The sequence below is a fragment of the Eptesicus fuscus genome, chromosome 9 (genome assembly GCF_027574615.1).
Source record: "Eptesicus fuscus isolate TK198812 chromosome 9, DD_ASM_mEF_20220401, whole genome shotgun sequence".
In the NCBI taxonomy this organism is placed as follows: domain Eukaryota; kingdom Metazoa; phylum Chordata; class Mammalia; order Chiroptera; family Vespertilionidae; genus Eptesicus; species Eptesicus fuscus.
In genome coordinates, this window is record NC_072481.1 from 26,153,572 (window position 1) to 26,178,734 (window position 25,163).

The window sequence follows — 25,163 nt, forward strand, 5'->3', positions numbered from 1 at the left end:
AGAGGTACGAAGTCATGTGTCCAGGGAACTACAAATAATTTGATATGCTGGCAGTAAAAGTGGAGCAGGGAGCACCCAGGTGGATGAGATTACTGTAGAAATAGGTGGGCAGGAACCAAACCATGAACACTAAGGATTTTGGACTTAAGTCCTTAGGCATCCGAGAGCCTTTGAAGGACTTTATACAAAATAACATAGATCACTTTAAATGAGTGTGATTTGAGGGGCTGAAATGGAATAGATAAGACTGCTGAAGTAATTAAGGCAAACTTGGTGAGAGTATTTTTGACATTTGCAGAAGGAAAAGTAAATGAAATTGAGAAATTTTAATTTAAGAGTATTGTTGGGCCCAGGCTGATGTTGCTCAGTGGTTAAGAGTGTCAGCCCATGCACCATAGGGTCACAGGTTCAATTACCAGTCAAGGGCATGTACTTGGGTTGCAGGTCCCAGTTGGGGTGCATGTGGGAGGCAACCAATCAATGTGTCTCTCACATTGATGTTTCTTTCCCTCGCCTTTCCTCCCTTTTTCCCTTCTACTCTAAAAATCAATGGAAAAAATATCCTCGTGTGAGGATTAACAAAACAAAGAGTGTTGTGGGTTCTTTGAGGATGAGGAAAACATTTTAAGGAATATATAAAATGATGCAACCAATTGGGGTGGGAATAAAAAAGAAAGGAATGGGTTTCTAGGAAGAAGGTGGAAAACCAAGATGAGTTTGGTCTTTGGATGTGTTGAATTTCAGTGTACTGTGGGACATCTATAACGACAAGGAAAGCAATGTGCTCTTATAAATGGAATAGCTTTATTCTCTGTCCCTCATGAAATTTTCAGCCACTTTTATTAGCTAGCAATGAAATGACTCAAACATTCCTAACATCCCTTTATTATGCTGTGGTTAGAATTTCTCTGACCCTTAAACCTTGTTGCCTTGTTTTGTCAGCTCTTTGGGAATTTCATTCTGCCACCTTCTCACCATATGTCTAAAGCACCCCCTGTATTCAAGTTTGCTTGGCTCAGATCACAGTAACAGGATTATAAAAATCTGTTGGGGGGGAAAAAAGGGGCAGAAACTGGCACATCTTAAAGGCTGAGGCCACTGCTGACTTGTTGAGATCTTGAGCTAATCTCTTCTGTGGGCTTCAGTTTCCTCATTTACAAAGTAAGGAGATAAAGATGATGATCTTGAAAGGTCCCTTTCTGTGATCTGAGCATGGGAAACAACTGGTAGCCATATTTTAATCCTCATACTAGAGATTTTTAACCAGGAACAAGAGAAAACTGCTAATTTGCTTAAGACTATATTTATTCAGTCACACCTAATTCCCACCCACTGGAAGGACCAAGTGAGTCACTTGCAATGGAACCAAACCCTAATTTTCAGAATCCAATTAAAAATTTGCTTCAAGTACTTAGGATCAAATGGTTGATCCTAACATTTTCTATTCTAGTTGGAGCAGCTTGCTTCATTTGATTTTTATTGAAAACAGTCTTTTGTATTAGAAGCAGGACTATATGAGAATACAGAAAGCCAAAGGTTTATATTTGTAGCTTTTAGGTACCATTATTTTTCTTGACGTTTCTGGGACTTATTCCAGACTTGGAAATATTGACATTGTTTTCAAAGCCTTTTTCAATATAAAAATGCCTCCCAAAATGATGGGTAGAAATAGAGGGTGCCAAGTACTTTCATTCTTTTTATCCAGACTTATCTTGCTTCAGTGTCTCCCCATGTTCATGAGCACCTGTATAATGTAAAAGAGAGGGTAGAAAACAATGGAAAGAAAGCTTTTGACTAGTTTTCCTAGGGATTCCATCCCCAATGTATCCTTTCTCAGTCCCAGGTTGCCTACTTCAGAGTTGCACTGCCAAAGACATAGTCATTGGAGGACAGAACTGGTCATTAACCAAATATTTAAGTACACACATATTTAAAGATAGTTTCAGATGCTTTGGATATAAAAATACCAAAGTAAGTTTATCAAGGCATCTGCTGTTGTGGAACTTTACGTGAAGGCTGGGGTAGCTTAAACACTTAAAGTGTGGCAGTAGGCCAGCAGCAGGGGCATCACCGAGGAGCCTGCTAGAAATGTAAAATGTCCAGAATTTCTGGATCAAATCTGCATTTTAACAAGGTCTTCAGATTATTCATAGGCATAGAAAAGTCCTAGGAGAAATGGGCTAGAGTACAAAGTGGGATGTTCTATGAGAATTCAGGGTAATTAATACTTTAGCACTTTACACAAAATTACCTTGTTGAATGTTTATAATTCCATGAAGTTGGTACTGTTATCCTTCTTTGACAGACAAAAGCATTAGAGTTGAAGTGTCTTGCCTAGCCAATAAAAGCTAGGAAGAGGTGGAACCTAGTTTCCAATCTCTTCTGACTGGATGAATATCAGAGGGGGGTACTTACATCCAGGAAGTAAGATGTAAAGTTGCAGGTAGTAAAGTACCCAAAATACCAAAGTTCTCAGTGTATTGTTTGGGAAAGTGAATAGTGGGAAATAAAGTTTGAAGTGTAGGTAAAAACCAGGTTCTGCAACTCCCAACTCCAGCCCTATGTCCAGTATTGACATTTCCTCAAGTGAGGGAAGAGATGGAAAACTGGTGCGTATTATTTCTGTAACATGTAACCTGTGAAAAAGTCAACTTAAAGAATCTTATAAAAGAAAAATTGCTCAGTCCCCTCTCCTTCCCACCTCCCACCCCACAGTAGACGAATGCCTTCTGGCTTTGTACTACAGATTCGGGACAACGCCTCCCCTTACATAAAGTTGAGTCTAAAAAGAGTATCTGCAGGAATAGATTGTGACAGACTGAATTTGGAGGTCTGAACCACTTTGACGAAGGTAACCAGGATAGTCACATTTAACCTGTCAACCTGTATTTGGTACGTTTGGCTTAGAAACGAAAAGACGGGAGGCACAGGAAAGCTCTAGCCAAATATTTACAAAGCACATAGATGGCATCACTAGCTCCTGGGGATAAGAGTGTTGAACATGACATGGTGAGTTTCCTACATCATGGAGATTATAGTCTAGTAAGGAAGAAAGACATTAAATGAAATACTAAAGATGGTTAAGTAAAAGTGCTGCAATAGAAGCTTTGACTGTGATGGGAACCAAAAAGAGGACAGGAAAAGCTTCTTTGAGGAAGTGGTGTTTAAACAGAAATTCAAAGAATTAATAGGAGTTAACCAGAGAGGATAATCCAATTATGTGCAAAGGTTTTGTGGTGCGACAGCTTGGTATGGTAGTGACATTTGCAAGTCTAGTTGAAAGAAAAAGTGGGAAAGGGAAAGGAGCGGGTTGGGTAGGTAAGCAGGAACCAGGTACTTTAATGCCTTATATATAACTCGTTCTAGATTTCGGATTTTGTTTGAAAGTCAACCTGCTGAAGGCTCAAAAGTAAACCTTGCATGTGTCATAAGTTGCCATGTGTAAATAAAAAAGTCCTAATAGGGCATAGGCATGATGTTGAAGACTACTGAATGGACACAACTGTGTGATGGCTGGCTGGCTAGATGAATGGATGACACTGAAGGTGGGCTGAGATGTTGTCCATAGTGATAAATTCTTGGTCATTGGAGTTGTTCAGGTATTCAAGTGGGAAATCAAACAAATGGGTTTTTGGCCTAGATTCTCTTTGAGACATCATATATTATTGAGATTTACAATACCTTGTATTTGATCATAAATATCACTACAAATAATAGTTGCTCTTATCTATATGTATATCATGGTATTTTTACACAAATTACCAAATTCTCATTACAGCTCCACAAAGTAGGAATAACCCCACTTTACAAATGAAGAATTGAGTCCCAGATTAATAACTTTCCCAAGGTAACAAGGTTAGTGAATAGTTGAACCCAGATCCATTATACTCTCAAAGACCTGTCCTCATAACAGCTAATAGTATAAATAAAGTTCCTGTACAAACTAGTACACAAATATGGTAATTAATAAGCATTTGATGAATGAACAATTTAGTCTGGAATAGATATCTGGAATTCTTCTAGGGGGACTTTGCATTCACTTAAAAATATTTTAATGTGTACTATGTGCCAAGCACTAGGGATAAAGTAGTCAATAAAATGGACATGGTCCCTGTCTGTCTTGAGTTTACAATATGAGAAAAACTGGTATTATTATACCAAAAATTACACAAATCACTATAATTGTGTTAAGTGCTTTGAAAGTAAAGTATTAAGTGCATTGTAACGGGGATCTAATTGAGTGGGGGGAGTCTTACATTATTCAGCTGTCACATCCCTATCTTTCTCCAAAAAGTTTCTGGTTATCATTCTTTAATGGTTTCTGACCTATGTTTAACCTGTTATAGTCAAATCCCAAACCTTTTCTGAGTAACTTTAGCCCTTACTAAAAAGGATTCTGGCTACAGTCAATTGCTAGCAGACTATGGGTTTAACATCCATAGCAGTCACTCCTAAATTATTTCACCCCGACACAAGTACTATATTTCCAACAGCATTGTGGACTCCATTTTCTGGATGTGTCTCTGACACCTCAAGCAACTTACCATACCTTCTCTTCCTATAAGAACAAAACAGTTATTCCTTCCCCACCCTTCCCTATTCCTGTTGTTTCAGTCAACCACAATGAACAACTTGGAGTAGCACTAGACAATGTTTTCTAAAAATCATTCGTCATAACTGATCCTTTTTTTCCTTATTGTGCCCCTCCCCACTTGGTGCAAACTCTTGTATTCTTGCTGTGTGTGAACTATCTTTTTCCATGTAAGCTTTTGGGGAACAGATCATACATTTTATATTTTCATATCGCCTTGCTGAGAAGATAGGTACTAATCAGTAAATAACTGATTTGATAACACGCCAGATAGTTTATAGTGCAACATAACTGTTTACAAAAGTGTTCAGCATATACCATTTTTCCCTAATATAAATTGTTGAGGTGGAATGCCCTTCTGTAAAAAGATAAGCAAAATGAGGATCAAATGTGAAAAGTCTTCCTAAAGATCACAATTTCTTAAACAATTATAACACACGAAAAAAGGAAATGCTACAAAATGATACAGTTATGATCTCTCTCCACATTTACCAGGTAAACTATTCACTCTTTAGTAAAGCCCTCTCTAAATTCTGTCTTCTCAAATCTCCACATAGCCTCAATTCTCAAATTTTTCATGTGAAAATATTGTTCTGCATTCAATGGATTGTTGGGAATTATCTATTCACTGTCCAAGAAGGTAATCACTAGCCACACATGGTTACTTAAATTTAATTAAAATTAAATAAAATGTAAAATTCAGTTCCTCTGCTACAGTATACACATTTCAAGTGCCTAGAAGCTACCATATTGGACAGCATATATTTCCATCTTTGTCGAAAGTTCGATTGGACAGTGCTGTGCTAGAGCTAGGACTTGTCAAGATCAGAGAAGACAATATGACCAAACTGAAAACCCAGGCCAGTCAGAACCTGGTTGGTTTTGAGGGAGAAGGTTCACTGGGTGAGTGGGAAGCAAGCTGATTTTTGGGACGGTGACATCACAAAGCACAGCTCACAGTGGCTCTAGAACACGGGCTCCCAGGCCACTTTCCTTAATTCATATCTAGGGTCCTGGAGCCTCTGAACATGTAGCTCCTGGAGCTGCTCTTATTAAAATGTCAACATTTGCACCTTCATCTTCTATCTGGGACATCATAGATTATGCCTCTCTGAGCTCAGTATGGAATTGGCTACAAGCAACTTTTCTGGGACAGACTAGTGTGACTCAGCAAACAAATTTGGGGCTACTAGATAATCTTGCTCCAGCTCTGCAAGTTGCCCTCGGGATTTTCTTTCTTATTTTCTTGGCAGTAGGACTATATGCCTTATGGAAACGAAGTGTTCGGTCAATTCAGGTTATACTCTTTCGTTACAGAGAAATTTAAATAGTTATACATTGAAAGTTGATTAATTCTCTCCCCATATTGCTACCATTCTGTTTTAAGACCATGCAGATGAGCAAGGGTGAACTTGTCTCTGAAGGTTTTTTAGTTGGTTGAAACTAAAGTATCCTTAAAAACTTCCCCCAATTAGGTTTTGAGCATAAAAATACTGTCTCACAATTGTTTTTGGCTTGTCTTATAGTAAAGTAGATCAAACAAGTTCACAACCTGAAAAGGCAGCCTTACCCCCAAATTTATTTATTTATTTATAAATGTGTTTATTGATTTCAGAGAGGAAGGGAGAAGGAGAGATAGAAACATCAAATGATGAGAGAGAATCATTGATCGGCTGCCCCCTGCACGACCCCCACTGAGGACTGAGCCCACAGCCCAGTCATGTGCACTGACCTGGAATCGAACTGTTATCACCTGGTTCATGAGTAGACGCTCAAACACTGAGCAACACCAGCTGGGCACCCCCAAATTTATTTGATCACTGATTCATCTTCTGAGTATCTACTATGTGCCAATCGCCATTCGGGGTACCTTTTCTAGAATAGGCACCGTGAGTATGACTGGGATCTTGGGTTCTTACTGTGCCATTGCTTTGTAACTGATGAGGCACGAATAGTCAGTCATTTAGTCATCATGGTGTTTTCATTATTTCCTTGTTTTAACAAGATAGGGTTCCATAAGTATACAGTGGCTCTTTTTGGTAAGAGGAGTATAACTGGCTAGGATTATGAGAAACATTATTTTACATATTTCTGTGTAATCACCAAAAATAATACCTATATTTACAATATAGTCAAAATGCTTTGAGACTCCCAACGATTTCATGATATGAAGTTATTTTCACATGGAAAACAAAAATGAGGTGAACTGAGGTTCAGTGGAAATGAAAGGAGATAGGGTTTAAAAAAAGACTTTCTTAAAGAGTGACTGGTTTACTTGGCAAATGCTAAAGGAAATTATTATCAGATCATTTTACAGCATGTCACTACTGTTGAGGAACTATGGTCACATGCATTCTCTTAATCTTTCAAAACCCTTCATGGTAGTAAGGGCAGGGATTATAATCTCAATTTTATAGGTGAGGAAACTTGGTTATCACCTACCCAAGTTGACAGAGACCAGAAAAGCTGAGATTTGAACCCAACTTTTAGGATTCACATTCAATTCTTTTCCAAAATCTCATTTTACATAAGCTGACTTAAATCCCCAGTATGGATATGTGTGTATACATATTCACATACACATTATAATCAGATAACACAAGGCAAAAAACCAAACCCTATATGTAGTTCTGGGTTCTGCTCTTGTATGGTTAATGCTTAGCTCAATCAGAAAGACGAATTTACAGCCCTCCAAGAACCTCAGCCAAGGAAAAGCGGCAGTATAACAGAATGGTAAATAGCACGGGCACTGAAGTCGACTGCTGGGGCTTAGATCTTGGTTCCATTACTTGCTGTGTGACCAAGAGCAATCACTTAGCCTCTAAGCCCATTTCCTTATCTGTAAGATGGGTTTGCTAACAGTGCCCTCCTCAGGGTTCTTGTGAGGATTGAAGGAGTTACTACTGTATGTATAAAGCTTAGCACATAAATACCCAATACGCAAGTAGTGCTTGTATTACAAGGAAAAAAGATTGGTGTGTGTTTTTCTTATTCTGGCAGGAATCTGTTTGGGTACATTAAAAGTTTTTTGCCATGACCAGGAAATCCAGTGTTTTAGACCACTGTGTCCTGAATATACATGTAAGTCAGAATTCCTGGAGTCCAGTACTGGCTCTACCATTTCCAAGTATATGACCTTGGATAATGACAGGGTCCAAAATGGAAGGTAACAAAATGGCTATTCAGTTGTGTGGGTTTTTTGTTTTACATAATTAGGTCATGCACAGGCAAGGAAACTCCTAGCAAAGAGCCCTGCATGTGGCAAACTTTTGGCAAAGGATATCTATTATTATAATCTTTATTAAGTAAATGCAAAGAATAATCCCTGACCTGCCTACTACTCCATTTTGTGGTGAACATCAAAAGATGAAATAGGGGCAAAGATGTTTTGTTAAACAAGGCTAGGAAAGGGAATAAGGGATTATTGTTACCATTCAGTTTTTGTTTTGTTTTGCATCTATAGTAAACTGGCATTTCACGTGAATAAACAAGTAACGTTCAACTTCTGTTGTTTTATTTTAGAGTCTGTTGTTGTTTGTAATCACACTCTACAAACTTTACAAGAAGGGCTCAGATTTTTTGCAGGCTTTGCTGGTCAACCCAGAAGGGATTACTCTCCCAATTCAAGACAAAAATATCCTCCTGTCCTTGGGTCTGCAAGAGAAAATTTTGAAACAACTTCAGATGGTGGAAAGCAAAGTGAAGAACCTGGAGGGGATGATCATTTCTCAAAAACCTGCCACGAAGAGGGATTGCTCCTCTGAGCCCTACTGCAGCTGCTCCGACTGCCAGAGTCCCTTGCCCACGTCAGGGTTTACTTCCACATCTGAAATCTGATGGACTCCAATCTTTTCCAGAAAAGCACCATTTCCCTTATGTGTGCAGTGGTGTACCAATAAAGGTAGAGAACTGTATTGAAATTACCCTGCAAGGCCTGGCTCTCTATTCGGTAGAGCCCAACTTTTCCTTGTGTGTTGGGGTAATACTGGGTAGGGTGGTGGTTTAAAATGTCTCTGGGATTGTGGTGCCCGCTCAGCAGGCTGGAGACCTGAATCTAGGGAGTGAGAAAAGAAGGGAGAGTGGTCATGGATATGGCCTTCAGCTCCATACCAAAGAGGTTGGGTTGGATATAATAAACGGCAAGAATGTGCCGTTGAAGGGCGATGCTGTGGACTGTCTTGGAGAGATAGGCTGGCCCTTGTGCTGGTCTTGGGTATAAGTTAACTATTTGGCCCGGGAGTCTTCCTGCATTAATTACTCAGGAGTGGCCAAGGGTGGGGGTGGACATAAAGGAGACTATTTAATTTTATCCAACTTTTATTGATCCTTCCTCTGTGCTAAGCAGTGTGATAATTCTTGGGAATCTGTCCTGAGTGTTTCAGGAGCACTCAGTTTGGCTGGCTGGACAGGTAATTTCAGAACAAGGCATTATAACACAGTGGGGTCATAACATCTTGAATTTAGGGGAACTCTCATGTGAATCCAGTTTGGCAGCGCCTTGGCAGCGCTCAGTTGGTTAGAGCATCATCCCAATATGATACAATTTTCACAAGTATGGGGAGATGGTAGCTAATCTTTATTGGGCAAGCCAGGCACATTGCTAAGATATTTACATGATTTTTCTTATTTGGTCCTCACAATATGAGGAAGCAAATACTATTATTCTCATTTTACTGATCAGAAACTGATGTACAGAGCGGTTAAGCAACTTGCTAATATATGGTACAGCTGTGACTGGCTCTCAAGCAGCCTGACTAAATGTTCACTCTTAGCCACAAAGTTTGGAGCTGCTGTGAGACTTTGGACCAACTGTAGCAGGCTGGATGGACCTAGACAGATGAAGACAAGAAGACTGAAGAAGGCATAGCAATGATAGACCAAGAGAGAGAGAATTTGGAAAAAGTGTTTATCCCCTCATATTTTAAGTTAACATCTAAAAGTTTTCACCATTCATTTAAATAGTTGCAATGGAGCCCTAGCCGGTTTGGCTCAGTGGATAGAGCGTGGGCCTGTGGACAGAAGTGTTCTATTCTGGTCAAGGGCACGTATCCCAGTTGCAGGCTCCTCCCCAGCCTAGGCCCTGGTCAGGCCTCATGCAGGGAGGCAACCAATTGATGTGTTTCTCTCACATCAATATTTCTGTCTTTCCTCTCTCTTCTACTCTCTCTAAAAATCAATGGAAAATATCCTCGATTTAAAAAAAAGTGGTTGCAATGCATGTACATTCTGGCAATTTATAAATAATGACAATTTTAGATAAAATTGTAAAATTACTTTTTATAATGTATCCAACAGAATCCACATAACAGCTGAATAACCACTATCATCCATTTAAAATTACACAAATAAGCTCTAACATTTGTCAATTCTACATTTTCTTTTATCATTTCTAATTTACATTTATATTCCACTTCCCCATTAAATGTTATCCAAGTGTAACTTTTTGTTAGTAAAACCTTTAATTGATCCTTGTTTGGGATAAAAATATGTACCTATTAGGAGTAGAATTTTTAAAATACTCCTGTAATTGTATGGGTCTATGTATTAGAATTCTTTGAATTGACTAATCATTAAAATTATCATTACAATTAATGATTAAAAATCTGTGCAAAATTATGTGACTACACATTTAATAATACATAAACATAAAATGTAAAACACTACTGTAAATGTATTTCTTAGTGAGATGGATGGGGCTTCCCCACCAATTAATTCATATGTCTGAATGACTATTACTAATAGATTAATTTTTTTGTTTCTGTAGATATAGTGCTGAGAAATATTACTCCATAAATAGGAATGATAGTTTTCTAATAGGAATGTCAATTAATTCTTTGATTTCCTTCTCTGTTATATACCACAAATCAAATAATGTCCCTTCATTAGCTGACAGTTCAATTAGGTCCACCACTAATTTTGTGGAAAGCAAAGAACTGAAAACAATTTGACTTGCAAAACAATTTATCCTGTCATTACAGTCCATCACTTTCTCAAGTGACATTTAATTATATAACTACTCTCATTTAAAAGCATTTCGGAAAAGTTGGGAAATTCAAGATAGTGTTAATTTCCACACATCTTTAGCACTACAATTTCACTGTAATTTAAATCTATTTTAGTTGCAGCTGCAGATTTCGCTCAATTCATTGTAAGTAATAATTATGCACAGTAGCAACGCCACTGTCAATCCAATTAACAAGTCATATTTATCTTCGGTCAGGAAATATTTCACTTTCCAAGTCAAACAAATGTGTTAACAGGCGTCCCCGTGACCCCATTTCACTCCTGAATTCCAAGACGGACACAGCACTGTGCTTTGCTAGGAGCTTGTCCCTCAATCAAGTCAGGCCCTTTCACTTGGCTCCAGAGCACTCTCTCTCAGGCAAAACGCCGCCTTGGACTCGCTGGAGGTGGAAGAGGCGAGATTTTGAATGAAAACCTCATCACTCCCGCCCATTCTCCAACATACCTGAATTCAGAATACCCCGATACAGGCCAAAATACGGCACTTACAATGCCTGGTCTCTGTTAGCTATCCCTTCAGTCTACGGTATCCCGGGGTGAACATACCACGATCCGAATAGCATTAGTTAGAGGCATGGCCTCTAGGGCCTGAGACGTCTGCTCCTCCCTCGTCCTTCCCAGGAACTTCGGGGCGGGAGTGGCGGTCCACTCCGCGTTAGTGCCCGCTCGGTCCCCCTACCCGTGGGCTTGTCCTGACGGGGAAATACGGCTCAGGTCGCAGCCCAGCAGGGCAAGCCCCGAAGCGAAGAGATGCAGCTGCGGATCTGGGAGCTAGAAAGCAGGGCCAGAGGGAAGCCAGAAGCCTCGGCAGGCCCTCGGCAAGGAGCGGGAGGGAAAAAAATGTTGGTGTGCAGCTCCGCGTGACCAGGTCGCGGGCCGGAGCCGGGGTTGGCGGAGGCCGGAACGCGGCGTCAGGGGTTCAGTTCTCCTCGAGTCGGAAGTGAGGAAGGCGGGAACGGTCCTTTTCCGGCAGAAACTGGGCGGCCCACAGAGGCGTGGGCTTTGGGAAGAGTATCTGTGTAACACTGCCGGCTGCGCGCAGGGCGTGGGATGGGGGTGGCTGTCGGTGCAGGGGCGCTCGGAAGGGACGGAAATAGCTGTAACACCAACGGGACGCTCGGAGGGGACTGTGTTGGTGTGGCACTGGTGCACGCTCAAGGAGCCGGCGGAACCAGGTGGCCGTGGGGATGTGGGCGTCGCTGGACCCGTTGTGGGAGATGCCGGCCGAGAAGCGTATCTTTGGGGCCGTGCTGCTTTTCTCTTGGACCGTGTATCTCTGGGAGACCTTCCTCGCGCAGCGGCAGGTGAGCCTAGACCGAGCCCAGCTAATCCCGACACCCGGCCAGCTCTAGGCCCGCCCCGGTCTCGACCCCAGGTCCCTAAATGAATGCTGCGGCCCCAGCACCCAGCCTCGACCCTCTGGAGCCCCTACTGAGCCTCCTAATTTGTCCCGATGGTGGGAGTGGCCTTGAGAGGACCCGGTGCCTTGGGGACGTTTTCCGCAGCGGGATCGTGGGACTCAGGCGGGTTCGGGCCTGGTGGAAGGGAAAGCTGCCTGCCGCCTGGTCAGGTTTAGCTCGTCTGCCTGCCCCACCGCTTCCTTAAGATCCCGGACTTACCTTTGTTGTTACCTTTGGCAGCGACCCATAAGCCTTCAAAAGGAAGATTTTAGAATCACTAACATTTTAGAGTCACAACTTCCTCATGACGTTTGTACAATCATGCTCAACCATAGAATCAGGAAACCATTTTCTGAAAATAAACCCTTCCGAGGACCCGAACTCTTTTTCCTTAAAAAAAAATTTTTTTTTTTTTTGCCCGAAGAACAATCTTGTTTTTATCAAAAGCGTCTTTATTATTTTTGTTTAAGCAATTAAAACAGTAAAGTAGAAATGAAAGTTACTTAGCAATTCCTGGGCGATGATCATAACAGCTTGATGGATTAGAGATCTGAACTTTTAAATGGGATAGATTTTATGTTTAATTGACTGCTTTATTGCCATCTCTCACTGCTGGTTTGCTTTACCTACATTCTGTGTTGTTGCTGAATTGTATCACCCATGATGGCTATGAAAACCTTTTTTTCTTGAGCATTATAGCCTTTTTCCTCTGCAAATTCTCTCATTTTACATTCTGCATGAATCTTTTTAAAAATATATATTTTATTGATTTTTTTACAGAGAGGAATAGAGAGTTAGAAACATCGATGAGAGAAAAACATCGATCAGCTGCCTCCCACACACCCTCCACTAGGGATGTGCCCGCAACCAAGGTACATGCCCTTGACCAGAATCGAACCTGGGACCCTTGAGTCCGCAGGCCGACGCTCCATCCACTGAGCCAAACCGCTTAGGGCCTGCATGAATCTTTAAATTTGAAAATTTAATTTTTCTATATCTATCAATGTTTGGGTTATATCTTGATCTCTTTTAATCCAGAATATTCAAAGAGGCATTAATATGAATAGCATTAGTTTCTCTGACCTAATAACTCTTTGGATAGCTTCATTAGTTCAGAGTCTTGTCCGCCTAGAGAAGATAATTTGCATAAAGGAAGCACACGACATATAGTATCTAAATTGGGAGTGGGTTTTGAACATCTCTCTGTCTTACTTAAATAATAAGCCTATTTCAGTAACTACTTTTCTATAGTGTCTTCTTTATTCAGTTATGCTTTCATGTAATGCCTTTTAATGAGGGTTTTGTAAGATGCACAACAATAAATAGAAAAGCCTTTTGTCGTAAAACCATTGTAGAAGATACTGTCCATTATATTATTTGATATCTGTTCCTTGTTGTGCCGCGCCAGCGGTTCGGCGAGCCTGAGGGAGGTGGTGAAGGATGGAGAAATGATAGACAAAGAGAAAAAGCTGGGTCTAGGTGGATCTTCTATGCCTGGCTGAGGCCACAGAACAGATCCAGACTGCAAAGCTGAGGCTTTATTTATAATCAGGGACAAACAAGGTAATCTACAATGTTGTTGTAAGTTTCACTTGTTTTGGCAGCACTTGCTGCCCCTCCCACAGCCCACTAGCTACCCAGGAAAGATCTAGGGAGCAGTCACAAGATCAAGCTTAATTATGCTTAGAGGACTGTGCCCTCCAAGCTGGGACTTGATTGCGACTTTGCCAGCAGGTCAGTCCGAGGCTTACCCTATAACCACTTCCTACACCTTGTGTTATGTCCCATGGGCTGAAAGTATCTTTTAGCATTTGGTTTAACAAGAAAATTTGACTTTTTTGAAGACCTGCTATGTTTGTATCTGTTATTCCTCAAATTTCCCTTAATTTGGCTGCTTGGACCAAATTTAATTTCTAGCCACAATATCTGTTAATACTCATGGTTAGCATATTTGGTTCCTTGTATGCTAACCATGAGTATTAACAGATATTGTGGCTAGTAATTTGTTTGCATGAATTTGTTTTCTGTATTATAGGATATATGTTATACCTGAAATGGATGGTATCATTTGTGGTTTATATATGCAAGCTGAAGTATGATAACCCTGATTTTAATCTTACATAGTCAGCTAGCTTCAGATTCTCTTGTTCTTCTTTTATTTTTCTGCATCAGTTGTTTTAGTAGACATTGTGTTTGATCAAATACATCATTTGTGTATGTATAAAGCAAATTCAACAGGCTTATGTGACAAATTAACATTATAAACCATTCAATGTTTGATCATAAGTGACTATTGTAATAAATAATGAGTTGGTTTGACAGTTTATATTAAAGTGTTTTCTTCAAAATATTTCAGAGACGGATATATAAAACAACAACTCACGTACCAATGGAGTTAGGACAGATCATAGATTCAGAAACGTTTGAGAAATCTCGACTGTATCAGCTGGATAAAAGTACCTTCAGCTTCTGGTCAGGACTCTATTCAGAGATGGAAGGCACTGTGAGTAATTTACTTCTTGAAAAGACAATCTATCAAATTGTTTAATACTTTTTAACAAATATATTTTTATTGATTTCAGAGAAGGGAGAGAGAGAGACAGAGAGAGAGAGAAAGAGAAATGTCAGTGATGAGAGTGAATCATTAATCGACTGCCTCCTGCACATCCCACACTGGGGATCGAGCCCACAACCTGGGCATGTGCCATGACCGGGAATCGAATGGTGACCTCCTGGTTCATAGGTCAACGTTCAACCACTGCGCCATGCTGGCTGGGCTGTTTAATACTTTGTAATGTTTGTTTTCCTTTTTATATTTTTGTAATATAAATACATCTACAAATCTCAGAATGCTTTTCTGACCTTTGTTAGTGATAGAATAGGTGTGAAGCAAAAGAGGCAGGAATGTAGCTGTTATGATTTCACTTATATGTAGAGTCTAATGAACAAAATAAACTAACAAACAAAATAGAAACAGACTCATAGGTGCTTGTAGAGAACAGACTGACAGCTGTCAGAGGGGAAGGGGTTTGTGGTGCTGGGTAGTAGCTTGATTGTTACAGGTGGTGACATGGGAGTGGTTCAGTTTGCTAGGAGATGATAGAGCCAGGGAGAGTACAAACAGAATGAGAGCTCTAATCTGCTGTGGCTCAAGCTAGAAGTAGTACTGATGGGCGAAAGGTGGGAACAGTAATAGTCATTGTAATAGTTGTATGGGTAGTGATTTTTCACTTCGTATATTGTTTTTATATTTATTGTTTTGTTTGATGTTTACAACAGTCTCTGTGGTAGAAAGTATAGGCATTATTCCCTTTTTATGGCTGAGAAATGAAGGCTCAGAGAAATTAAATGGCTTGCCTATTTAATGGCTAGCTGACACTAGTAAATGGGAGAATGGGTTTCAAACTCTGCTCTTCTGAGTCTTTAAAACTACATTGAAGAAACCATTCTTGAAACTCTAGGGACTGCAGCATGAATGTGCCATTTCTCCTTGGGGAATTAGCAGCTACATTTGCCATTAGATATGAAGCATTTTGTGTTACTTTGAAATCCTGTTCTGTTTGAAAACAAGTTCATTAATTCCTGTTTTGTGTTGATTAAAATCAATAGGCTTATATGCTTTGATCACAAAGAACAAGTACAAAGATTAACTTAGACTTTTTTTCTTGCCTTGGTATTTTTTTACCTGAGGGAACATAAGCAGAGGCCTTGTGTGCCCACAGGTGCCACTGTTGACACATCTGTGACAGCACCCAGAGAGAAAATGTCCAGCCTCTCTGAGACAGACTGTCCTAACTTCTCATAGATGTCAATAAAGAGCCCTCTCAAGAAATGGAATGGCTGAGGAGTAGCGTAGGGCAGAGTAGAAAAGTTCCAGTTGTTGCTTCTTTAATTTCTGCGTGTTTCTGGGTGAGTTTTAGCCTCTTTGAGCCTCATTTTCCTCCTCTTTAAGATGAGAAGTAGGTAGATATTAAACCCTGTCGCACGTGGTTTATGGCAAGGACTAAGGAAGATAATGTAAGTGAAGCACTTAGTACAGTGCTTAACACAGCAATTACTTAGTCATTGGGTTTCTTGAGGCAAATTACTTGAACTTCTCTGAGTTTCAGTTGCCTCGTCTATAAAACAGAAATGACTATGCTCTTGCCCTGCCTGCTTTACAAGGGCACACAAGACTTCAGTGAAATAATTATAAAAGCACTGAACTTATTATTGCTGAGATCATTAGTTCTTTTTATAGGCTATCCCAGGAGCATGCTCAGGGAGGGTATCAATATAGAGAAAGTTTACTGTTCACTGTACTTTGTTTTTCATTCCACAAAGGATACTAAACAAGGTTGCAAGAGCAGTACCCAAATGCATTCATAGATGCATTCGAAGTTCATATTAAAGCTACCCTTGGTACTTACTTAAAAGCTGGACTTTTAATTTTAAGTGTTTCAGCCCTTCACCAAAGACATTATAAATCCTTAATTCTGTATTATTTATTAGTATTGAGAATAGGATGAAAGAGATTCATCCCAAGTCGATTAGTTCAACAAGTGGAGCATATACCATGCCTTGATGCCAAAGCATGTCTTTGGGGAAAATAGGGTTTACACCTATGATTGAGTTAGTTATTGTAAAGTGGAAATAGCTGGACATAGAACTAAGGGAGCCTTTAAAAGCAATTTATTAAAACAGTGTTTTTCAAATTTGGGTGTACATCAAATTTATCTGGAGACTGCTGTGCCCCATTTCCAGTTTCTGATTCAGTAGTTCTGGTGTGGAGCCTGAGCATTTGCATTTCTAACATATTCCCAAGTGATGCTGCTATCCAGAGATCATATTTGAGATCACTGGTATTAAACCAACCCAGTATACTGGTAAAAACCTAAAAGATGGATAGCATCACCTGTGAGTGAGAGTGTGGGGAAACAGGAACACTCAGGTAATGCTGATGGGAGCATAATTTGGTATAAATACTTTAGAGAACAAGCTGATAATACTTTAGAGAACAAGCTGAGTAAAGTTAAAACGCACCAAGGATGGATCTAAAATAATGTAGAGTGTAAAAGGCAGGTTGTACCATATGATGTCATTTATATACATTCTTAAAAAGCATGTATAAACCACGGTATTATTTATGGATTTGTAGATAAAAATGCAAAGTAGATTGGGAGGATACCCATGAACTATATTATAGTGCCTCAAACCCTCAAAGCACAAGGAACTGGTGGGATATTGTGCTTCTCACCAAAAAGTGTGATTGACCATTGTATTCCTGAGACTCCACAGGAAGAAACAATAAATTGATTCCTCTTGACCATATGAGTTTCACAAACTTGTATCTGTTGTGGGAAATCGTGTTTCTTCAGCATGTATTCTCAGATTTTAAGAGCTTCCTCATTCAAATGTCCAAGTGATTTGGTGAATATCTGTGTTCACTTTATCTGCCCAAGACAAAGGGTGTGCTGAGAAAGGGGCCTCCTATGAAACCCTGACTCCTACCTCAGGATTCACCTTCTCCTTACCTGGAGAAGGCACAGAGAGTCCATTCTGTCCCAATTTGATAAGTGGACAGGACTCTCCACTAATACCAATACCAATACCAATACCAATACCAATACTTTGTCCTGGCTGAAGAGGTGATTTTTTTTTTTTTTATTTTTTTTTTTTTAGGAAAAGCCAGTTATGGAGCCATAAAGCCTCGTTCAATCCATTTGTCACTCAGTAGCTGTGGGATTTTGAACAACTTGCTTAGCCTTTCTACTCTTGTTTCCTGATTCAGAAAGCCTTTGTTATGGTCTTTTGGCAAAAGTTTTTTTCTTTTTCTTTAAACAGTTTTATTGAGATACTAGAGGCCCAATGCACGAAATTCGTGCAAGAGTAGGCCTTTGCAGCCATGGCGGCTGCCTGGATCCCTTCCTCACAGCCACGTCCAGAAGGCAGTCACGTCCGGAAGGTCATCTGGAAAAATGTCCGGAAGGACGTCCAGTCTAATGAGCATATTACGCTTTTATTATTATAGATAATTCACATATTACACAATTCACCCATATAAAATGTACAGGCAAAGACCTTTTAACAGTCTAAATTTAGTATCTCAATTGGTTTATAGTCATCTAAATGCATATTTTATCCTAAATAAGACAGGTCCTTTTTTCTCTACACCATGATGGTTTCTAGTACTGCTCAAATGTGAGCAAGGTATGCTTTGTTTTATAGCTTATTCTTCTCTTTGGAGGAATCCCTTATCTCTGGAGACTTTCTGGACGGTTCTGTGGCTATGCTGGCTTTGGACCAGAATATGAGGTATGTACATCCTTTTCTTAGCTTCCTTGGCTCTGAAATGATACCTGTCCTTTGTATGCACATTTTGTAGGTGAACCACTCATTTAGTCTCAGACACAAAGGAGCTGAGTAATGTAGTCTCTGGTTAGGCAGCTGCTTCTCAGGAACAACTCTGCAGTGAATGGGAAAGCATGTGTTTTGTTGAGCCCACACTAAGCAGGTCCTCTGTGCCACGTAACTTAGCAGATACTTCAGACAAAGACAGAGTGTGTATCTCTTACAGTCTCCATTGAGCTGCTTGGTTTGTCTACCCACTCTTCCAGGAACTCCAGTTGAAGGCAAAGCCTTACACCTGAGACTGCCCACCTGTAAGGATGTTGAGACACTGCTTCCTGACTTTTCCTTAGAAATTGCCCAGTCTATTCCCTCCCTCCTGATTCCTTTTTGAAATGATGGGTCTTTTCTACATACGTATATAGGTACCGTGGGCTTTAATTCAGCTCATCTGATGTCCCTTTTCTAAAGCAGCCAAATTCTTTTAAGATCCCTTCTTTTTAAATATATTTTTATTGATTTCAGGAAGAAAGGGAGAGGGAGAGAGATAGCAACATTAGTGATGAGAGAGAATCACTGATTGGCTGCCTCTTGCAGGCCCCCCACTGGGGATCGAGCCCACAACCCTGGCATGTGCCCTGACCAGAATCCAGCCACGATCTCCCAGTTCATAGGTCAACGCTCAACCACTGAACCACACTGGCTAGGATCTTTTCTTTTCTTTTCTTTTTTTTTTTAATATATTTTATTGATTTTTTTATAGAGAGGAAGGGAGAGGGAGAGAGAGTTAGAAACATCAGTGAGAGAGAAATATCAATCAGCTGCCTCCTACACACCCCCCACTGGGGATGTGCCCGCAACCAAGGTACTTGCCCTTGACTGGAATCGAACCTGGGACCCTTGAGTCCGCAGGCCGACGCTCTATCCACTGAGCCAAACCAGCTAGGGCTTTTCTTTTCTTTATAAAGGCACTTACCCCTATTGCAGTAATTTTGTTTGTTTGTTTTCTTTTTATTGCCCTGACAAGAATTTTAAGTTTTAAGGAGACAGAGACCTTATATATACAGGTGTGGGCAAAAGTAGGTTTACAATTGTGAGTACATTAAACAGTTTATTTTTTATAATTATTTATTAATTATAATTATTGTATTATTTATTTGTTTTACAATTGTAAACCTACTTTTGCGCACCCCTGTATTGTTCATTGCTATGTCACTAGTGCCTAGAGCAGTGCCAGTCACAGAGTAGGTACTCCATAAATATTTGTTGAATGAATGAACACAGTCTATATACATATTCTGAGATATTATTTTTGGATTTAACATGTTTTGGAGATCTCTTCCTGTCCATATATATAGATCTTTGTCCTGTGTGTGTGTGTGTATTTTTTAATTTTAATCTTCACTGGAGGATATACTTTTACTAATTTGAAAGAGAGAGAGAGAGAGAAACATTGATTGGTTGCTTCCCACACTTGCCCCAAATGGGGATCAAACCTCTAACCAATAGAGCCACCCCTCCAGGGTGATCTTTGTTCTCTTTAATGGCTATGTAGTATTGGTTGTCCATTCTTTGCACAGTTCTGGTATACACAAATTTCAATTATACAGTTTAGTTAAATAACACCAGTACCTTAAAAACATGGTTCAAATTTCAGTTGCCATAGTATATTATATGAGTAATCACATACAGTACAAACTTCCTTGCTAGCTCTTTAGTCCACCACAGGTCACTTGCAAATAACAGATTCTCATTGTCATCAGTGACTAATCACCTCCCTTTTTTCAAAGTATGTCAGTGATTGGTCATTGCACATCTGTTATTCAATTATTCTGAGTACGCATTGTATTGCCTCCTGACATTTTTTAAAAATGGATAGAATATCCACCTGACATTTTTAAAAAATGGATAATTGAAAAGGAATTGGCCAACAAAGATAAAAGTGTAGCAAATAAATGAAAAATGGTAACACAGAAGTGAAGTTCAGTTCTGACCTACGGGGAGTTATAGAAGAAATAGCTGGCCTGGGAATGCTGCCCCTGCTATCATTAGACAGATTTAGGTCTGCAGCCAGAGAACTTAGTGAAGGTGACCTTATTGGTATAAATGAGGAAAGTGGCTTTGACGAAAAGGACGATGTCCCAGAGTTGGTGTTACTGGCAAAAACTGCCACGTTAAAGGGCCTCAATGATATTTTATGACATTGAAAGCTCAAAGAGTAAAATGTTAAAATGCTTGAAGCTGATGTAAACTTTGAGAGGAGTATAACAATTTACCAAGACAGAGAAAAGGTGCCATTTCCATACTGTAAGTTACACAACAAGAAGGTGAGCATTGTTCAAACTACTCTTAAATTTTTTACAAAGAAATAAAACACTAATTCTTTTTTTAAAATATGGTTTTATTGATTTTTTTTTTAAGAGAGAGGGATAAAGAGATAGAAACATGATCAGCTGCCTCCTACACACCCCCCTGCAGTGGATCAAGCCCCCAACCCGGGCATGTGCCCTGACCGGGAATCAAACCAGTGACCTCTTGGTTCATGGGTCACCGCTCAACCAATGAGCCACTCTGGCCAGGCAAACACTAATTAATTCTTAATGTTTCTAATGGTTTCAGTTATAGTATACTAGCCCAGCCATTGAGCCTCAGTAGTTAAGCATTGACCTATGAATCAGGAGATCATGGTTCAATTCCAGATCTGGCCACATGCCTGAGTTTCGGACTTGATCCCCAGTAGGGGGCATGAGGAAGCAGCCAATCAGTGATTCTCACTGATGTTTCTATCTTCCTCTCTCCCTTTCTGAAATAAAAAATATATATTTATTTTATTTTTTTTTCTAAAAAATATATTTTAAATAAATAATAGTATACTAAATAAATATTAGTTTGATTATTTTTTCATATCCTTACATATTTAGAACTGACAGTAGGAGATAGCCAAAAATTGTAAAGCTCACAAAATAATCATCATTTTTTATATTGATTATTAAGATGTGTTGATAAACTAGAGAGAATGGGGGATGTTTCAGAAGATTATAGACAAGCAAATGTCTTGATTTACAAGTCTTTTTTTAAAAATTCTTTATTGTTGAAAGTTTTACATATGTCTCCTTTTTCCCCCATTGACCTCTTCCCGCCTGCTCCCCCCCCCCCCAGCAAATGCCCCCACCTCCCTATTGTCTGTGTCCATTGGTCATGCTCATATGCATGGATACAAGTCCTTTGGTTGATCTCTTATCCCACACCCCTACTTTCCCCTGCCTTCCCTCTAAGGTTTGATGGTCTGTTCGATGCTTCTGTGTCTCTGACTCTATTTTTGTTCATCAGTTTATGTTGTTCATTATACTCTACAAATGAGTGAGATCATGTGATATTTATCTTTCTCCGACTGGCTTATTTCACTTAGCATAATGCTCTCCAGGTCCATCCATGCTGTTGCAAATGGTAAGAGATCTTTCTTTTTTACAGCAGCGTAATATTCCATTGTGTAGATGTACCACAGTTTTCTAACCCACTCATCTGCTGATGGGCACTTAGGCTGTTTCCAAATCTTAGCTATTGTAAATTGTGCTGCTATGAACATAGGGGTGCATATATTCTTTCTGATTGGTGTTTCTGAGTTCTTGGACTATATTTCTAGCAGTGGGATTACTAGGTCAAATGGGAGTTCCATTTTTAATTTTTTGAGGAAACTCCATACTGTTTTCCACAGTGGCTGCACCAGCCTGCATTCCCACCAGCAGTGCACAAGGATTCCTTTTTCTCCACATCCTCGCCAATACTTGTTTGTTGATTTGTTGATGATAGCCATTCTGACAGGTGTGAGATGGTACCTCATTGTCGTTTTGATTTGCATCTCGGATGATTAGTGACTTAGAGCATGTTTTCATATGTCTCTTGGCCTTCTGTGCATCCACTTTCTAAAAGTGTCTATTTAGGTCCTTTGCCCATTTTTTGATTGGATTGTTTATTTTCCTTTTGTTAAGATGTATGAGTTCCCTATAAACTTTGGATATTAAACCCTTATTGAATGTAACTTTGACAAATATGTTCTCCCATACGTTGGGCTCTCTTGTTTTGTTGATGGTTTCTTTTGCAGTGCAGAAGCTCTTTATTTTGATGCAGTCCCATTTGTTTATTTTCTCCTTTGTTTCTATTGTCTTAGGAGATGTGTCGGTAAAGATATGGCTATGACATATGTAAGATATTTTGCTGCCTATGGGATTTCCAAATCTTTTAACTGTTTATATGCCTTTAGTTAACTTTCATACAGTGCCTGTGTAATAAAAGAGGAATTGTTCCTTTGCCTCCTTCTCTAAGAAGTAAACTTTGAGGGTATAGATGATGTTTCAGAGCTTGTATTAGCCATAGAATCAAGCACATTGCTTGAGATCTAGTAGGTACTCAGCAATTGCTTATCAATTTGTTCACTAAGAATTCATTTTAAGAATGAATTAATATTACACTATAAAAACTGCTGTGTTTTTGTTTTTGTTTTTGTTTTCCTTCTTGTGTTTAGATCACTCAGTCTTTGGTGTTTCTGCTGATGGCTACACTTTTCAGTGCATTGACTGGTTTGCCATGGAGTCTTTATAATACTTTTGTGATAGAAGAAAAACATGGTTTCAATCAACAGGTATAATAGAAAATGCAAGTGTTCTCCCTTAAATGTGAAGACCTTTTGTGCTCATAATTTACTGTTGTAGAGCATGAAATAGTTGAGAAAAAAGGGAACTGCATGTGGCAAAGATAGTAGTTTAAAGTCTTGCCATAAACTCTTCTAGCACTAATGTTTAGTGCTTTTCAGCTGACATTTAAATGAGTTTATTTTAAACTGCAGAATGCAAGACATTTAATTATTGTCTTGGGTTATCTAGTGTCATATAATATAGTCTCACTGCCTTTTAATTTTTAAATTTACTTTCATAATGTGTCCTTTATATTCATTAATTAGTTATTTAGTAGCAGTTTCTCAGTTTCTTGTGATGATGTTTTCTTTTTTCAGACTTTGGGGTTCTTCATGAAAGATGCAATCAAAAAATTTATTGTGACTCAGTGCATTTTATTGCCTGTGTCTTCACTTCTGCTTTACATTATTAAAATTGGGGGTGACTATTTTTTTATTTACGCCTGGCTGTTCACATTAGTTGTTTCACTGGTGAGTAAAATCTTTGTTTCATATTTTTTACAGAGTTCCTTGGTGGGATAATTATGGCATAATCTTCATTAGCATGTAAACAGTTCTTAAGAAGCAGATAAAATATACATAAGTGCTCATAAATTCCCCTGTTGATTTCTGCTTTTGGTTATAAAAATAGGAGAATTGACTCTGACAGATTTTCTTCTCCTTATGTTGATTTGTTGACTTTTACAGATCTTAGAAGCTAGTTGTTACTTTTAATGATCCAGTTGTCAGGCAATTTTGGGCTATGCATTTATGAGTTGCCACCAGAATGGATGACACACTTTGGTAATTTAATGACTCTTGACTGAGCTCCATTGCCTAAAAATCATGGCTGTTTTGAAGAGAATAGATTGAAGAGGGACAAGAAGAAGAAAGTATAAATGTACCTGGTTTTTCTTTGCTTTCTACCTCTGCTTTTTCCTTCCTCCTTTCTCCCTTTTCCCTCTCTCCCTTCTCCCTTCTCTGTTCCTTCCTCCTTCCTTTTCCCCCTTTTTCCTATCTTCCCTTGTGCTTTTCTCCCCATCACTTCTGCTCTCCTCTCTTTCTTCTCCCTCCCTTTTTCTCTCATCCCCCTTCATTTTCCCTCAGTCACATCTTCTTCTCCTTCCCACATTCTAAACTGTTTCACAGCACAAACACTACAACACAATGAAAATTGTCTGTTGACAGCTCCTAGAAAATATCATCTGTCATCTCTTAATTCCACCAATGAGCAGCCTTATTTTAGTCTGAATTACTGTGATGCTCATTGCTTCACTTCCCACTGATGGGATCAAGATTAGAAAATGGGCACTAGTTGGATTTACAAATACCTGTTGTATGGCAAGCGAAGTGAGAGGAAATGCTTCCAAAATACTTAAAGAAGTGCTGTTTAACCAAGTGTACAGTTGTGAACTGCAGGTAATTAATTTTGGCAGACCAACCAAATAACAGTACACAGTCAGGTGCTAGTAATTCTTTTTAGCAAAGACTTCAGATCTGTCATGATTACTTTAAAAGGCAGCATTCCAACTTCTTATGGGTTTATGAAAGCCCCAAGATAGTTTTTAATGGACCATTTGACTTTTCAGTTATTACCACTTTGAGACTATTCATTTTGATTTAATTCATCAAACTGATTGAGTTGAGCACTACTATTTGGTATGGTTTGGGACTGGGAATACCAGAACAAATAGATAAGGTCCCTGCTCTCAAGGTTAGGGTCACATAATTGTTTCAATGTAATTGAATCTGTATAATGAGTAGTTCTTTTTAAGAACATATTCATAGGCTGTTCTGACATTTACTTTTCAGGTGCTTGTCACAATCTATGCTGATTATATTGCCCCTTTATTTGACAAATTCACACCTCTACCTGAGGGAAAGCTTAAACAAGAAATTGAAATAATGGCAAAGAGTATTGATTTTCCTTTGACTAAGGTGTATGTTGTTGAAGGTAAGGCTACTGGGGGTAAGAAGATTTTATTTGACTGGTTTGTTTTATTTGAGTACTTTATTCTTAAAACTTTAATAAATGAACAAATCAGTTTGTTTAAAATTTTGTTATCTAAAGGTTAGAATTTTACATTTTGACGTTTTAGGATTTATAGGAATTGATAATATAGTCCAGGGATAGAAACTGGGGGCTTGATGT

The 25,163-nt window shown here is 39.2% G+C and overlaps 2 protein-coding genes across 4 annotated transcripts in view; both read left to right on the top strand.

The window, feature by feature from the left end:
• The first annotated feature begins 5,581 nt into the window (after window positions 1-5,581).
• TMCO2 (transmembrane and coiled-coil domains 2) lies at window positions 5,582-8,514 on the top strand. Its single transcript, XM_008151319.3, has 2 exons — window positions 5,582-5,888; window positions 8,114-8,514. Exons 1-2 carry the CDS (start codon window positions 5,649-5,651, stop codon window positions 8,426-8,428), a joined length of 555 nt encoding a protein of 184 aa, XP_008149541.1. The 5' UTR covers window positions 5,582-5,648; the 3' UTR covers window positions 8,429-8,514.
• A 3,148-nt stretch (window positions 8,515-11,662) lies between these two features.
• The window catches only part of ZMPSTE24 (zinc metallopeptidase STE24), a 37,305-nt gene continuing 23,804 nt past the window's right edge, over window positions 11,663-25,163 (top strand). The window contains exons 1-6 of one of the 3 annotated variants that reach the window (XM_008151188.3): window positions 11,664-11,919; window positions 14,372-14,518; window positions 18,223-18,309; window positions 22,865-22,981; window positions 23,351-23,503; window positions 24,824-24,965. In XM_008151188.3, coding sequence (XP_008149410.1) covers window positions 11,803-11,919; window positions 14,372-14,518; window positions 18,223-18,309; window positions 22,865-22,981; window positions 23,351-23,503; window positions 24,824-24,965 — 763 coding nt within the window. In that variant the 5' untranslated portion in view covers window positions 11,664-11,802. Of the gene's footprint in view, window positions 11,920-14,371; window positions 14,519-18,222; window positions 18,310-22,864; window positions 22,982-23,350; window positions 23,504-24,823; window positions 24,966-25,163 lie in introns of all 3 variants that reach the window. The other 2 variants (XM_028160083.2, XM_054721634.1) reach the window with 2 other exon arrangements.